The sequence below is a fragment of the Diabrotica undecimpunctata genome, chromosome 1, assembly GCF_040954645.1.
Source record: "Diabrotica undecimpunctata isolate CICGRU chromosome 1, icDiaUnde3, whole genome shotgun sequence".
NCBI lineage: Eukaryota > Metazoa > Arthropoda > Insecta > Coleoptera > Chrysomelidae > Diabrotica > Diabrotica undecimpunctata.
In genome coordinates this window covers 172,923,664-172,941,157 of record NC_092803.1, presented here as the reverse complement: position 1 = coordinate 172,941,157, position 17,494 = coordinate 172,923,664, and the positions used below count along the sequence as shown (strand labels likewise).

Below are 17,494 nucleotides of genomic sequence, written 5' to 3'. Positions count from 1 at the left end.
AAAGAAATAAGTGTTTGTTTTGTTTTTGTTTTTCAAGTACAAGTGTATAGAGTACTGAGACTGGTGACAAGTGACAAGTAAGTCATCAGTAATCAACAAAAAGAAACCGTGTTTCCAACATACGTAAAATAATTATAGTACTGAATTGTACAGCAACACCCTTCTCAGTTCTACAAAAGTACAAATGAATTAAGTACAAACTGCAAACAAAATTACAATAAACTAATAAACTGTGAAATTAAACATTAATTTTAGAAACATTCAAACACTTTCTCAATAATTCAAATTGAGTAACAGGCAATGCCTTGGTCTTAATATCAGCTAACTGTTTATTTATAGGAACATACTCAATAACAACATTTCGTTTATTTACCATATCTTTTAGGAAATTATGTTTTACATCAATGTGTTTTGAGCGGTTGAGCCATTTTTATGCAACCTTAGTTGTCCTGAAAAATTTTTAATAGGATATTGAAAATCAAACACTTCTTTTAAAACTTGACCTAAAAACAAACACTCAGTCATAAGCGCAGACAGAGCCGAATATTCGGCTTCACTGCTACTAAGAGCAACTACCGATTGCTCTTTAGAACACCAGTTTTCAACTTATAATTATTATTACAAAGAATAACATATCCAGAAACACTCTTTCTGTCGTTAGCATCACTGGCAAAATCTGAGTTAGCGTATGCATGAACAGAAATTTATCATTTTTAGTAAATTTATTGTATATTAAGCTCAACTCGTTAGTATAGCTCAAATAACGAATTACATTTTTAAGTTGCTGCCAATGATTACTATTAAAATTATTTTGAAATATTCTAAAAAATTAAACCTCCTGAAAGTACCTCCTTATAAGGGACTTTAAATTAAGTTTGATCTTCTTTTTCTAAATTCAATTTAGGTTCCATTGGAATATTACTAATCTTGCAATTTACCATGTTAAAACGAATAACAATTTTTGTAACTAAATTTTTCTGGCTAACATTTAAACTATTACTTTCCTTTCAATTTCTAATCCTAAAAAGACAATTTTTGTTTCATTTGATAAATCACTTAACTCTAAAATTTTCTCTAAATTTGATTTTAAAAATGTGACATCGTCTTCAGAAATTGAAATAACAAAAATATTAGTTACCCATATCAAAAACCATGTTTTTCCATTGAAACTGCGTCCTTAGTTTATGTTTTCCAGTTTGGAATTTATTTAAAGAAAAAACTTTTTTAAATGATCAGTTTTTTAATTTTATTAAGAAGCAAATACTAACACAAAATTAGCTTGCCCACTGTGCCTTTTTTTCATAAATCTTCTCCTTAAATATAATATTGTCTAATGGTGGAATTGACATTAATATTCCAATTCATTCGTACTTTTGTTTTCAACATTAAACATTCTCTGCTTATTCCTTTTTTGAATAATTTTTAATACAAACTTGTTTATAATGTATATTACATGACAAAAGATCAATATTTTTGATTTTTACAAAAAGTTAAAAACAAAGGTTTCATCATGAAACTACTGGGCCACTGGGCCACTGTTTGTGGTACAACGCAAAACATTCTTTTGTCATTTAGACAAATTCCTACATTACATGAAGAGCATTGCCACCTACACTAAGCGGCTCTTCTTTTGTACTGCAAAGTCCACAATGGCGTGATCTGCTATAAATTGGCATGTGATCAGTAGATGTCAATCTGGTTTCTAGTGGACCGTATTTTTGTAATTTACCGGCAAAATGTTCCAAACTTGTTTAACAGTTTCGACTCAATTAGTACCTGTGGCACAACTAACCTAAAATATTTTAGGGTGAATACAGATCCTTCCCTTCTTTACAAAAAGTAATCTGTGAATTCCCGAGTGCCACATCTGCCAAAATGCCAAAAAATACGCATATACCACTTTTTGCTTTTTGGATTTATTTCATAACATAACTTTAGACGTCTGCTTTGTCTACATATACCACGTGAGAATTATTGTAGTCCTTTACTAATTGAGAACAAAATATTTCTTCAAAAGACCCACCCTTGAATTTACGATTTACGGTAGAATTATCTGAAGGATTATGAAAATTACTAAATAAGTATATACCTTTTCTGTCCTTCTACTTCAACAAAACAATATTTTCCTTGTCGCTTCTCCAAACAAATTCCACTTTCACTATTTCCTTATCAGAGGTGAAGTCATTAGGTAATCATTTTTAACCCTTACGCCCAAAGCCACAAGCATACATACACGTTGGTGTTCTTCAATTCATGTATAAGTGGTAAGGAGGTAAAATAATTATCAAAATGAATTTTTGAGTAACACCAGTAAGGCATCTAGACATATCAATAACAACACGGTGTCCCAGATTTTTCTCTACGACTGTACCAACTTATACCTAAATATATCTCAAGATTGTGTTATATGCCCAGATACATCAGTTCTACCTTTTATGGGTTTATGAGACATATATTGTCGGATCAAACGGACGTCGTTTGAATCGAATCATGGATTCATCTTCACTTTGATTTTGCCCAGGTTCATAGTATTGACGAAAAGTCTGTGATAATTTATTCAAAAGTGCTCTGATATTGAATAGTTTGTCGTACCCAGCTTCTCCGTATTTTACTTCAGTCCTATTGTCCTTCTTCTTCTTATGGTGCCCTATCCAATTAGTGGATCTTGGCGACTATTCTGACATACTCCTCTCGGTCTTGTGTGGCTAAAGAGTGCATGGGCATCGAGGTTTGTCCAATCCCTTATGTTTTTAAGCCATGAGTATGGTTTCGAAAATTAGTTTACGAATTAGTATACGAAGCCATGTTAGAGTTGCTTCCTAAGACAGAAAAGATTTATTTTTACGTTCAGAGCGACTGTGAATATCCATCTCTGAGGAGCCCTATTAGGGCGAAATATGTATAAGGCTGATACACGCACTGTACGTGAAATCAAATCTTAACTGTCTTTTTCCATGAGTATTTCTTTCTTCCGATGTTCCGTTTTCCTTCTATCTTCCCTTCCGTAATAAGCTTTAAGAACTGGTACTTGGAATTTCGAAATATATGACCCAAATAAGCAATTCTCGTTCTCTGCCACTCTCTCCACCTTCCTATTGTCCACTATATGCAATCTGCCCAAATATAAATGTTTTCAAAAATTACTAGAAAATACTCTTAGGAATAGTATAGAATTAGTTCCGAAGGCCCGAGCGACCTTGAAGTACGCCTTGGGTGACGGCAGCTGTTTACTTTAATGGGCTTTTCACGAAATCACGTTTTTTCGACTAGGTGTCGCTCGTATTTCGAAACTAATGCACTTATCAAGATGAACCCCACGGCATTTTACTCTTTAGATATCTCTCTATGGTCGGTGCTACAACCAAAAATATTCATTGTTATTTTAAAAAGTTATAAACAATTTAATATATAATATTTAATAATAAATATACAATTAAAAGTGCAAAAAAGAGTAGAAAAATGAAAAGTCCGCCATTTTGTTTTTTTTTTTTTCGGTGAAAATGTTTCATTGTAGTACCGGCCACAGCCAATTCGATACAGAATATGAAACCATTTTGTTTTTTGCTTTCGGATAATTCGTTTCCAAGAAATTATGACACCCACCAGTAAATCAGATGAGTTTGGGCAGCCATTTTCAGACTGCTTGGGAAAAAAAGCAAAAACAATTTCAAGTAGTTTAATTTATCTACTTTCACCTGCAAAAAGTTTGATCTTCAAATATCTTATGTACTACATATAAATAAAATTTATTTAAAAAAAACACGGTTTTTGGAGGAACCTGGCCTTAAGCTACCAAAGTTCCAAGGAGCTTTGCTTTTAATATAAAATTAATATGTCCATATAAATTCGCAGTTAAAAATTGAAGTTGAATTGAGCATTGTATCTACTCTTAATTTTTTTTGTTTTCTCAAAAAAAATTATTTTGAAAATTTTGAAAAAAAAGTCGAATTATAAAATATTTTGACGTACAATTGTGGTTAATTTCCAACGAATATAATAATTAAAACGTAAAATTCTACTAAGAGAAGTTAAGTAAATTCAGAACCATATTTAATAGTGTACTTATTGTAGACGATAATTGAAGCCACCTTTTACTGAAATACTATATTAAGAGTAATACGTAATAATATATCACAAGTAAATGGTTTACAAATGGAGTATTTAACTCTTCTCAACACAAACAAGATCTATATACAATACCAATCTCATAATTGTGCACAATCAACCAGAAAATTCATTATATACTTTTAAACTACATTTTCTATTTTAAAAGCTGGCACTTCATAAAGAACCGACATAGTCAGCACCTGCTAAATACATTCAACTTTATCTTGGAACAACTACATCGTTGTTTTGTTAACCAACATTTTTATTTTTCATTTCTAACAATGCATGGCTTATATAGCTGGGCAGACGAGACAGCATTAGTTCGACTAGCTCAGGTGATTCAGGCACACCCATTGATCCGCCTGACGATCCCAATCATCCATATTACAACAGTCCTATTTACAAGGTAGAGTATAACGATTATATCGATATTGTACAAAATAAATAAATTTCTGATGTGAAAATAATTTACATGTATTCTAAATATTCCTGTATATTAGGTTGATACGACAAATATAATAAAAATTCTAAGGTTTTCTAAATTGTAAATTTCAAAGGGGTCGTTGGGCCTCGTAGGCGTAAATATTGAGAAATATTTTCCCAGTAAGCTGCACTAAATTTGTTTTCGAATTTGTTGACAACTTCCACGGATGCAGCTTTTCTAATACCGTAGAATGGATTTAGTCAAATAAAAGTTCCCTTTTTGCAAGAATATAGGCAATTTTTTAATGCTTCTACTTCTTGCCAGCTAGAGAGAACCACCACAGATCTTCATCTTCGTACACGCTTTAAGATGATCGGTATTTGCACCAGTAGACGTTGCAGTTGCCGTGACCTCAACAACGTATGGGGATATTCAATGGCGTTCGTTCTTCCTAGCTGGTGCTTATTTTGTTGTGCTTTACCAGTTGGTTAAGAGACTATTTGCAACGTAAAACTGTTACGAACTAACAAATTGTAGATTCCAGAGTCTTTAGTGCAACTTGGCCGTAAGAGGCAATAAATATGTTATCCAAATTGGGACGTTTTTTCGGACACTCTTGAGCACATAAATCTATTGCTATATTGTAGATATTAAAGATAAAGGGATCGTTCTGTCGAGCGACTTCTGGCGCGACGGGTACTTAAAAACACCTTATGCTCGCTGGCTGAGCTTTTTTCTGCTCTTAGTGAACTTCATCGTCATTGTTGTTTGTTTGTTTATTGTCCATTCTTCTTTCCACGAGAAGCAGGGGAATTGACGGTTATACAAAGAGAACGTAGGATAAAGGGAAAATGTTAAGCAAACTTGGTTGTAGCCTTATACCAAGAGTCGAGTCGTTCTTGGCGTCCACTCGATCGTGCTTATCCTACAAAATTAATGACCAAGCATGAAAAGTCCCTTGTGGATTTCCGCGACAAGGTCTCACGGCTCCCATAAGGACATCTATTCCCAGTAACTCTTGCAACATGGTAGTTTAGATGTTATGATGTTAATAGAGAAATAATCCAACAAACTTATTACACAAATGGAATTCAAGCCAATGATCAAAATTTCAACCTTTTCAAAGATTCATCTCTGAGTTTCCGGATCTGGGATCCAAGTTAAAGTAAAAAAAATTGTTGGCCTCAGGCACTTTGTTTTATTGGAATGCAAAAAAAGAAACAAAAACTCAAATTCATGCAACGTATTAAATTTGAACCGATGAAGGAGTTTATTAAGGTCTTAAACAAGGAAACAGAATCAGATATTATTTAGCTTATGTATTTTCTGCAAAATTATCGAAAGCAAAATTGAACAACGTTTTTTGGTCGTCCTGATATTCGTAGACATGAAAAAAATCGTTTTCATAATAGAGGTCAATGAGACACCTTGAACCGCCTTAAAAATGTTAGACTATCAAGAGTATAAAAATGTGGAGTATTCAATGAGCTTTAAACTTCCCTTCTTGAGATCTGACTCTGTACTTTCCAAAATATCTCAGCTTAATAATTGAAGAACTGTGAAATGTTTCACCAGGTTATAAAATAAATGGAGCCAAAGTACCAAGGAAGGCCTAATGTAGTGAAGATGGGTGACTATTATTTGCAATCATGACAGAGAACTTTTCTAGGTTTAGTACAAGATGACAAGCCCAGAAAAAGTTATGTCCAAGTAAAATCTATTCTGTTTATTTTTTTTAATTGCAGTTTTATTTGCCAATTATATTTTACTGTTTTGTGAAAATGTTTGACATGATGAAGAAAAACATAGACCAAACAATTTTTTTAGAAGTTTTTTCTTCTACTAGTTTGTTTGATGGTATGTGGACTAAAACAATATTATTTTCTCTTCATCTTTTTCAACAGACACTTTTTAAATTTTTTAGAAAATTGAAGGTTGTGAACACATCAGATATTTATTGATCAGTTCTCATAAAAAAAACTGTTGTATAAAATGTAAGTAAGCATGATCCATCACTGTGTGTTTATGAAGAATTCTGCATGGATGTTGTGGCCGTTTTGTTACTTTTTTTGGCGTTACGATTTGTATTTGTAGGAAAAATTTAGTCGATATATTTTTTTCAATTGTAGTGCTTTTAATTATTGAGACGTATTTAGTATAAACGGAATATCTATCTTATTTTAGGTTTCATATGAATAATATATTTTGAAATTTATTTGTGGTTGTGTTAACATTATTTCATATACTTTCACATCCAAATCGGATTCAATTACTGAAAATGTTAAAAATTGTAATGTTTCATTTGTTTTTTCAAAATTTTGAATGTTTCATTTGTTTTTATCGTGCTTCTATTTTATATGTTTTACCTACCATCATATCATCTGTAGCCACTGATATATGTACTAAGTTTCAAATATACGTTAAACAAAAATATAACATAATGTTCCCATATAAAAGCATGAGCATACAGAAGCGTTGAAGAAAGAGTTTTTGCCATCAAAAGTCATTATTCTCGTTTTAAGATGAACTGAATATCAATCAAATAACACACCTCGGTTGTCGTATTCTTTAGTCTAAATGATTACAATGATTCCAAAACGTTTTCGGTCCAGTCTGACCATCATCAGTGAAACATTTTAAAAAGGAGTTGAAATTGGTTACTGAAATAGGTTTAAAAAGCTTTAAATTAGACGACAATCATGGTTATATTTATTAAGGTGATGACATAAGGTCGATGTTATGAAATTTCACCTAAGAGGAACATGCTTTTTCAGCTCGAAAAAGGGGACTACTTTGCCCACCGGGTGAAACAACCAAACTCTATTAGAATGGGCTATTGCATAATGCTACTATTAAAATGAATGACTCTTGTTAAGATTGTCAAATTGCTATGGAAGAGGAAATTACTTTCAAGGGCGTTTCGAAACGTGTTAAAAAACACGAATATTGACCTTACCACATCAATCGTGATGAGGTTGAGAAGTCTTATCGCGATAAACATCTGGTTCTGAGTCGTGATTCCCATGATAAATTTATTATCCTATAGGCTAATTTGATGACTCTCCAATGACTCCAATCTTTTTTAAATCTTTCTCCAGATCGCCCAGAAATCTGAACTTAGTTCGTCCTTCTCCTCCTGACCAGCTTATTTAGACTAGTTATTTTAACTGGATCACTTCCATCGTTAAAATGGCTTACCCATCTCAGGCAGTTTATTTTGACGGTTTTTACTATCTCTGCATAACCAAAAAGTCTATATAGTTCATAATTATAGCACCTTCTCCATAGACCCTATTTTTTAACTCCGCCACGTATGGTCTTCGATACTTTTCTTTCAAAAATTTGCAGCAGCTCCTCATCTCGTTCGATATTGTCTTTGGTTCCCATCTGGTCGTATCGATTGATAAAGTTTTGCATTTTATTTCTCTTGACATACTTCTAGTTCGTAGTGAAGGGTCGCTAAAGTACCAGCGGTTAGTCACCCTCATTCGCTTTCATATTTTTTTGGATTTATTGTTTTTATAGTCCTAGTGATCCCTGTGAGCTAAAGTAGGAGAATTCTTGATACGTGCGGAAGCTTCAGCTTCTTGATCTCAGGTTCCTACAATTACGATGAAATCAAGGCATATATACCATGATTTGTAGATGGTAGATTTAAGTTGATTCCCGAATACTTCATAACTTTTTCCAACGCTAGGTTGAACAACGTGTAGGATACTGCACCTCCTTAGCATAGTCACTTGTTAGTTTTAAAGGTTCTGAAATATCCCTTTGTGCTCGCACTTTACACATTCGACTTTCCACTGTCATTTTTGTTAATTCTAATATTCTAAAGCCTACCAAAGCTGAATATAATTCTCAGCTATCAGTAATATCGTAAGCTGTCCTAAGTCGATCATATCCAAATATAATTGGGACCTGTCAATAGTATCATAACTTTAAGATAGTGCCAGTCTATGCCAAAATCTGCAGTTTTTTCTAGCATATGTTTAACGGATGATATGTGTCTTACGTAAAATATCAGGAACAAAATCTTGTAAGCCTTATTAAGAACGAAAATCCCTCCCAAAATTGGAGCACTCAAGCATGCTTTTTTCTTGTGTTTGTAGGCATATTATACCTGGATTCCATTCTTCAGGTAAACTGCATTCTCGTCTTACCTGTGTTAATAGCTTATAAAAGAGAATTACAAACTTTTGACCACTAAATTTACATATTTCTTCATGTAGGTTGTTTAGTCCATGTAATCTGTTTCTGGTTAGCAACTGGATTTATTTATTTCCCTAATAGTTGACGGTTCATGATATCATTATCATCTAGCCTCCAACGTCCACTGCTAAACATAGACCTCTAGATTAGCTTGGTTTTGAGGTCTCCATTCCAAAATTCTTTTCGTTCACCGATCCGCAACTGCTCTTGCTACATGACCCGCCTATATTTTAGTGTTGCTATTCTTTCAATAACGGCTGCTACTCCTAATAATTTACGTATAGTAATGCACTGATTAAATATTTTCTTTTCTGACACATTGGAATGTTTGACCTAAAAATATCCTTCATCTTTCCCAATGCGGCCCCAACTTGTTTTATTGTTCTCTTCAGCTCGATTGTTTGATTGTCTGATCTCATGTCCCAAATATTTACAACCCACTCTTTTTATGTCAATATAGAGCTCTTGGAGCATTATCTACGCCTGTTCAAAAATGTCCGCGATAAGAACAATTGACTGATGCACATTATTACCCTTCTCGTAGTTCAGTTTCTTCTTATTCGAATTCTACAGGATCTTCACGTCTACTTTCTCCATTAAGTAGCGTAATTAGGTATAGAATTCTTAAATTATCCAGCAAAAGAAGTAGCTGGATGGGTTGGTAAAATAAAAAACTCGAGGATCTGTTTAATGTTTAATGTATCTTTGAAATTGTTACAATTTTCTTAATTACTGTTTTTCATTCATCATCCATGACATAGCTTCAAAAATAATCATCTAGTCTTCCACGTTACATGAAAGCACTGCTTACATTCAATAATCACATTGCAATTCGTCATTTTTGTGGTTTTCTTAACAATTAATTTAAATTTACCTAGCGGAACAGTTATTATTGGGAAGTTGTAAATATTTTTTCTTCTTAAATTTCTTTGTTGTTGGTAGTATAAGACAGTTACATCTATCTCAATACAACTGATGCGTTATAAATAACAAATCACGGAAAATTGTAACCTTCAGAGAAAAAATAACAAAAAATAATATTTGAATAAAAATGGAAACCAAGATTGGATCAATATATGATTGGGTCATTCAACAATTATCTGCAGTTTATGAAAGCCACTGGTCTTTAATCTAGATCTCCTCTTTTCTTTCTCTCTTTCAACTCTCTGTCAACCAATTAAAGAGTCATATGCATAAATGCTATTGAGATTAATGCCTCTTCTAGGGAGCAAATACAGCAATGCTAAACGAAGAATATTAAGGTTATTTTATACTGTGTGAAATACCAATGATAAATAAAAACCCAAATGAAAAGGCCACTTATAGATATTATTTAATTAAGGATAGTGTAAAGTTTAGGCCATGTAATCAAGATAATTTCCTACAATTATTAAAGAAAAATACAAGAAACTATAGGAACAAAATACAGAAGCAATATCTAATGCGAAATCATTACAATAGTAGGTAACCTAGAAAATGGCACTTTAAATTAAAGTATAAGCCATTAAAAAATGGATTTATCATCTAGCCTCCAAAGTCCGCTGCTGGACATAGATCTCTCGCACGCTTTTTCACTTAGTCCCATTACGATTAATATAAAACCACATTTTTGTAAACCTGGACTATAAAAAGGACTTTCACAAACAACAATTTGAAAAAATAAGGTACTCTCAGTAGTACCTAAGTTGATGGCTACTGATTTTGTTTGGAATTTTATCTCCTTCTTAAGTTTAATCTTCTAAACAAATAACTTTTTGGTATTCTCATAATAGCTTAATCTCTATGCACTTCGTATATTCAATGTCAATTTCTGTATACTAATTAAAATAATTAACTTGTAAATAATTTTTAACCTATTTTTTAGGACAACATACCAGAAGGAATAGTACAAACGGAAAGTATTGTTTACCGTGGAGATCCGACCATTATTCACTCTACGACGAACGTTCCAGTGGTAGCTACCGAAGCGCGTAAGGTCAACTTGACATCAGACGATGGATCTTACAGTGCCACTGGTGAAATCATCAGCTCACAAACTATCAGTTCTAAGACCAGAACTGTAGAAACGATAACGGTAAGTATTTGAACGTAGGGATCCTTGTTCTGATCTTCTTATTATTGTACTGATATCAGGTATGTCGCATCAGTTTCTTATGTCTCTAAACCTTAAGTGGCGTTTGCGACCTGTTCCACTCCTACCTTCAATTTTGGCCCATTTGGTTTTTAAAAGATGATACCTATTTGTTGCCTCCTAAAATACGGCCTTAATATGAGATCTTTCGCTGTTTAACGATATTTAGAAGTTCTCTTTGGGTACATTTTGCTCATCCTAAGACTTCTTCATTTATAATATGGTCAACCCATGGAATTTTACCGAGACACCATATTTCGAACGCTTCAATACGGTTTAGCGACCAAGTCTTGAATCCAGTGCTGCCTTAAATCCAGTGACATACTTTTCGCTTTTAGAAATGATTGTCTTATTTGGCATTCTCCTCATAAACAGTGCAGTTTCGTCTGCATTAAATACTTCAGGTGTATATCCTCAACCAGGTACCAGGTTCACAAATTCTTTTGGATGTCTTTCTGCTGCAGGAGTTTCTGCAGAGGCAGCTTCTCCAACCATTTTAATGCTATGCAATGATTGTCGCTCCTTAAATTGATTGAAACAACATTCTGATGCTTCATATCTTTCATCTGTATATTCACCGCCACCACTACCACTAAGTTCTTTAAAATGTTCGTAAAGACGCTTTGCCTTCTTTCTCCCAGACTATTGGACCACTCAAAGGCACCCTTTTTTGGTTGCAGTCTTCGATCTATAATTTCAACGCCACTTCCATTTTTTCTATTGCTGGATCAGGAACAATTTTCGCTGACAGTGATGTTGAAGCTGCAAACGACCTTATTTTATCTTCGGATTTTTTTATCGATTGTACAGTTGATTCGTTGACATTGAATGAAAGTGATATGGATGCAAACGACTCTCCAAGGCATAAGCGATCAAGCCTTTCTATTTTCATTTTATGCGGTAACACTGATTTTTTTCGCTTCGAAACTCGTTCTTCATTATAAATTAGGAAGAGACGTGTTACTAGATCACAATTTTTGTAACGAATGAAAAAGTAAAACAATAAAACACGCTTTGCGGCTTTTATTTTACCTAAACATTCTGTTTGCGTACATTCTCAAAAAGACTATTTTACCTAAAGCGGCTTACTTCAAAGGAATCGTTGAACCAAACAAACAACGCCGATAGCTTTTGAAAACACAATCTATGCGTAGTTGTAATAAGGTCAATTTTATTTTTTTATTAGTCCACGTGCTGACGCGTTAACAAAGGATGCCGATTGCTTTTTATTTAGGTATATGTACCGATTTGATCCGCGAATAGAGAAATCTTAGTCCGCGAATATAGAAATTGGATCGCATTTTTTCAATCCACGAATAGTGAAAACGGGAATGAAGGAAGCGCGAATAAGGAGCTTTTACTGTATATTAACACATGTCTTACATTGTCAAAAGCCTTCTGGTAATCAATAAAGCAAATAAAGACATTCCTTCTCTGGTCATAGCATTTCTGTACCAATAACTACATGCAAAAAAGTGCTTCTCGTGTTCCTAAACCGTTTTTGAAACCGAACTGAGTGTGTCCCGTTCTTTCTTCACATTTGTTATAAATTCGCTTATAATACGCTTTGAGTATCTTCGTAACGACTGGCGTTGTGTTTCTTTGGAATCGTATATGTTATTAAAGCATTTACATATACATAAGTTCTTGATATTGCACAGTTAACTATTTCCACATTTACGTTGTCACAGATTTACTATTTTTTTAACCTGAGCATAATATACTTCCACTTCTGATTTCAATATTGGTGATCCAGTTAAGTCTGTATTTTCAAACGTATTATGGAAGTTAAAATCGCCAGAAATATAGTATATAAGATATGTTTACCAGAGTTTGCTGTGATCTGTTATGATGTTATTGTCTTTTGTTATTTTAAATTGATAAATGTTTAGTGACAATTAATTTAAAACATTACTAAGAGTTTATTTTCAAGGAATCGTACATTGAATGTAACACCCTTAATTTTATTTTAATGTCCTGTAACGATGGATTTTAGAAGAGGTTGGCAGCGTTGCATTTTTTTATATTAATCATATGTCTAACCTCCAAATTTACTGGGTCTTATAATAAATCAATAATTAAATCTTGTTACTGTTTGTTCGTTCAAGATGTTTAATTCTGACTTAAAGCGTTTAACTGAATGTTTGAAATTTTGAAATCGTATTTTTAAAGTAGAACCTCAACCTTTTCCTATCTATTTGTTTATAAAATTCAACATTACATCTAACTAAAGGAAACTAACCAAAAAGTGATCTGTGTCCGTCCAAAATAAATCGATTATCATTCTCTCTAGGCAGTCGAAAGTGTACAACCTTTATATGTTTTCAGTATAAAACTGAACGAGACGGGGTAGTCGAAACGAGAGTGGAACAAAAGATAACTATACAATCAGATGGAGATCCAATCGATCATGACAAAGCTCTGGCCGAAGCTATTCAAGAAGCAACAGCTATGAATCCGGATATGACCGTGGAAAAGATCGAGATTCAACAACAGACCACACAGTAACATGTGCGGGATTATTTTTTTATATATAAATAGTGTACACTTTACATATTTTTTATTCCAGAGCGATTAGCACAAGTAAAGGTGTTACACTGGTTAGCTCCCCACAAACTAAATCTTTAGGCATACCCCCTTTGCAAAGCTAAATGTAAATTATTTAACAGATATGTTTACAATATCGAAAGTGTTTATTGATGTAAAAATCGTGCTTGGAACACGAAGTTTATCCTCTTAAAAGAAAATCTGCTTTGTATGTATATTTAATGTAATATTTGTTTAAAAAAAAGTTGGTATGCGTTTTTGGCAGTTATAAATGTAGAAAAATATTTTAGTATTGCCGGGAGCTGACCTAATCACGATAATTTTGAACATAAAGCATCTGCTTTGGTATGTCTTTTTTAAATTAACCTTCACATCTAAGCTTTTAAAATAATTTTATTTTCTAATATTTATCACAGGTTGTTCTTTATTTTTATGTATATTTTGATTTGGGCAGGTATAGGTGAGATTTTTTTTGTTTATATACAATTTTATATTCGTGTCAAACACTATTTCTACAATTTTTTATTTATATATATTTAGTATATAACTTATTTACTTCTATGTATTAAATGTGTGTTTAAACAATAGACTTGAGTATTTCAGTAAATTTTAATACAGTTTACAATAAATGTAGATAATGGTTTCAGAATTAGCGTTTGTATAATTCAAAATATCGTTTTATATTCGTCATCAATAAATATTATAAAAAATGAAATATGTGTATAAATTTTACAAATTTTAAACACATTCTTTTTGATTTGTTTGTTCACTGTCTCATGTCATGTCATACTAAGAGTGTCTAGGGTTATTCGTAATTACTTCTGAAATTTGTATCGTCGAATAAAATTTATACAAACTCAAAATGTGTTATTAAAGCTCCTAGCGGATATTTCCCGAAATACCCATTGTAACGAAGAAAAGTTATTTTGGCTGGCCATCTTCGATGCCTCATTTATTGAACCATTAACTCTTTAAAATAGTTATTATGCATTACTGTTATTAAATGTTTTACCTCCGAACGACTTTTTCAAGTTGATGTGGAAAAAGAAGACATCTGAGGAGTAAGGTACGTGAGATCTAGCAAATCAAAGTAGTAACTTGGAAAATATGGTATTTTTTGTTGATATAATCAATTACAACTACCAAGTACGCACGCATAGTGACTGTGAGTGTAGCTATCTTCATCATTTTTTGATATGATTCTCCCCTTAGAGTACACTGCTTTGACTGTAGCTTTGTCTGAGGTACGAAGTGTTCCTACAACGCTTGTTTTGTTTCATTGTAAACAAATTTGTTTTTATTTTTGATGTCATATTAACTGACTCACTTTCAATCGACGGTGGTTTAATGCCGTTTTATGAATGTTCTTTACAATATACTTTATAACAAAGAAGAACCCATTTCACCTATAAGGTATACATAACGTAAATTCTGAGGCCATTTCATAAGTTGAACTGTATTTTTTTATAATTTACTGAAAACTGTATAATATAGCTTGGTCTACCAGCTAAAGATGCTTTGCTGATCGATAAAAAAATACATGCATACTGCATAAGGTGCTTTAAAAAATATTAATTGTATGAATCTCAAAAAGTAACAACAAATGTGTTCAACAAAGATTTAAAAAAATATAGAGTATGCAAAAATTTTATGTCTTAACCACATTCCATATTCTTATTGATAATAAAGTGTCTATCAATATGATGTTGATATTTGAAAAATTTTATTTGTTCTCGACAATTTATGGTAGCTATTTTAAGCTAATTTAGAATATAAGAGACCTCCACGTTTCATAGTTAATGACAATAAGTGCCACAAAATTAAGTCTGATCTCAATTCCTTCGATTTTATGTAGACCATTACGTACAAACTATAAAAAACGATTAAATGATATCAGAAATGAATATCAAAAACTGGTAAATATTTGATGATTTCACAGTACTCATAACTGAAAGTATTGATATTTACTATAACCACATACAATACAGAAACTTGAATAACCAAAACTGAAGATACATAATAATAAAAGGAGGAAGATTTGAAGAAAAAAAAGTTATCATTCGGTGTCCAAGGGGAAGATTACTGACATAATCAAGCGATATGATAACATATGAATTTTACAATTGTTAAACATATTTTTATCCGAAATAAATGAGTTGTAAAGAGAGGAGAGTGATATGAGTTTCCAAGTTTTATTAAAGTTAACAAAAATGGAATACTCAGTAATAGTTATCTTCCTTAGTCCAGGCCAAATTAAAGGTCTCGGCCCACTCATAACTCAATAGTGAATATAACTTAGGTCGTGAAAAATAGGCCATCGCATAAACCGGCCGAGCTAACAGCTTACAGGCCACTGATCTGACGAATGGTTCTTTACATGATAACTTTGACTAATACTTCGGGGAAAAGATGAAAACTCCTTGCCTGTTTGATGAAGCTATAGAAGTCTTTCACTTTAGTACCTCATATATACATGGGGCACGATTTTCAGCGATGATTAACATTGATAAATACACATTGGACCATTTAAACTCATTGTAAATAAAAATGACAACATTAATGCCAATGATGATGATCGAACAACACTCCTTGTAATCAATTAAGTGTGAATTAATAAATTGTAACAGTGTTTTCTCTGATTTGAAGAATCGTTCATTCGTATAGTTTGCCCTTTTTATTCATAGAACTAGTAGGTGAGTCCCGAATTGGGTAGATTTTATGAGATGAACCGCGGTTCATTCAACTGATATATAACATGCTTGTCATTTAATCGATCTTTATTAATTTTGCGTATTGGTTTGCATATTATAGGTGTATCCAAATAAACAGTTTAATCCAAATATACCTTTGTTGGGCTAAATGTTGAAACTTACAAATTTAATTTTAAATATATGAACCATGACATGTATTTTTTATAACGCAATAACTAGTTGTCTTTCTATGTGTTGAAAATGTTGCAAATATTTACTAACTGGAAAATATGAACTAGCTCGTATTAGGCATAGCAAAGGTTTTGATTAAAACGAAGCAAAATGAGGTACATAAATGCATTTTTTTTTGCTTTCCTTTTGTTTTTAAGATACCGTAACAATATTTATAGCTGTGGCAAAGCCTTTATTAACGAAAAAAAAAGCGAACGAGCGGACATAAGTGAATGTTTAAGGGAAAATTTCAGTAATTGCGTACTTTTTAGAACCCAGAAATTAACGATAAAAAAATTAAACAATTTGAAGTAGATATACTCAACCAAATAAGTTATTTGGGCACGTATTCTGAGTGATATGCAACCATGTCGTGCAGCAGACTGTGCAATCTACACAATTTTTAAGTTCGTCAATGAGACAAATATTTAAGTTCATTCGCTGCTGGACTAGATTCAAAAATAGTGCAGCTAGAATTCCATCTATTAATAAATACACTTGTGCCAAACACTCATATTATTTTTGCAATTTCAATTTTTTTATAGCAGTTTCAATCGATGTATTTGCACATTAACATTAATAACGTTCAGTTGTATTTGTAGATTTTACAAATTATGTACTTTTAGAAGGATGACTAGTTGATGCCTTAATGTTTAACATTTTCCGCAGAGCTTATCGGTTATAACAAACTATTTTTCGCCGATAAGTAATACTGCTTTGAAACAAACTACCTAGTATTTAGTTTTTATATAAATGAATGTATTTGTGGTATTACTCAAAGTAGATGCACCTGAGGATGGTCGTATTTTACTTTATCCCTGTCTAATACAGAATTCGGATTTTGAACAGCAATTTTTCTATAGTATTGCTTTATTTTAGGTATAGTTGTTCGTACATAATTCACATTTGTTTTATTTTTTAATTTTATTTGAATAAAGATGTTTGAATAAAATAATTTTTTGTGTTATTGACATAACCATCTGCATGAGATCCATCACAAAACATAAATGATTACTAACTATACACAGGTTTAAATAATTTAAGAACTAAAACTCAAAATACAATACCAACTCTGATATAACATCGATAAATTAAGGGAGCCAACGATTAGAGAAAAAATAGTATCAGAACTATGTGCAAGCAACAATCTACATC

General features: G+C 32.4%; 1 protein-coding gene across 4 annotated transcripts in view; it reads left to right on the top strand.

The window, feature by feature from the left end:
* Nucleotides 1–17,294, top strand: part of cora (erythrocyte membrane protein band 4.1 like coracle) — a 90,847-nt gene extending 73,553 nt beyond the window's left edge. For 3 of the 4 annotated variants that reach the window (XM_072520583.1, XM_072520585.1, XM_072520582.1), the window contains 3 exons: nucleotides 4,406–4,513; nucleotides 10,605–10,814; nucleotides 13,200–17,294. In XM_072520583.1, the coding sequence (XP_072376684.1) occupies nucleotides 4,406–4,513; nucleotides 10,605–10,814; nucleotides 13,200–13,379 (498 nt within the window). In that variant the 3' untranslated portion in view covers nucleotides 13,380–17,294. The remainder of the gene's footprint in view (nucleotides 1–4,405; nucleotides 4,514–10,604; nucleotides 10,815–13,199) is intronic. The other variant, XM_072520584.1, reaches the window with a different exon arrangement.
* The last annotated feature ends 200 nt before the right edge of the window (nucleotides 17,295–17,494 follow it).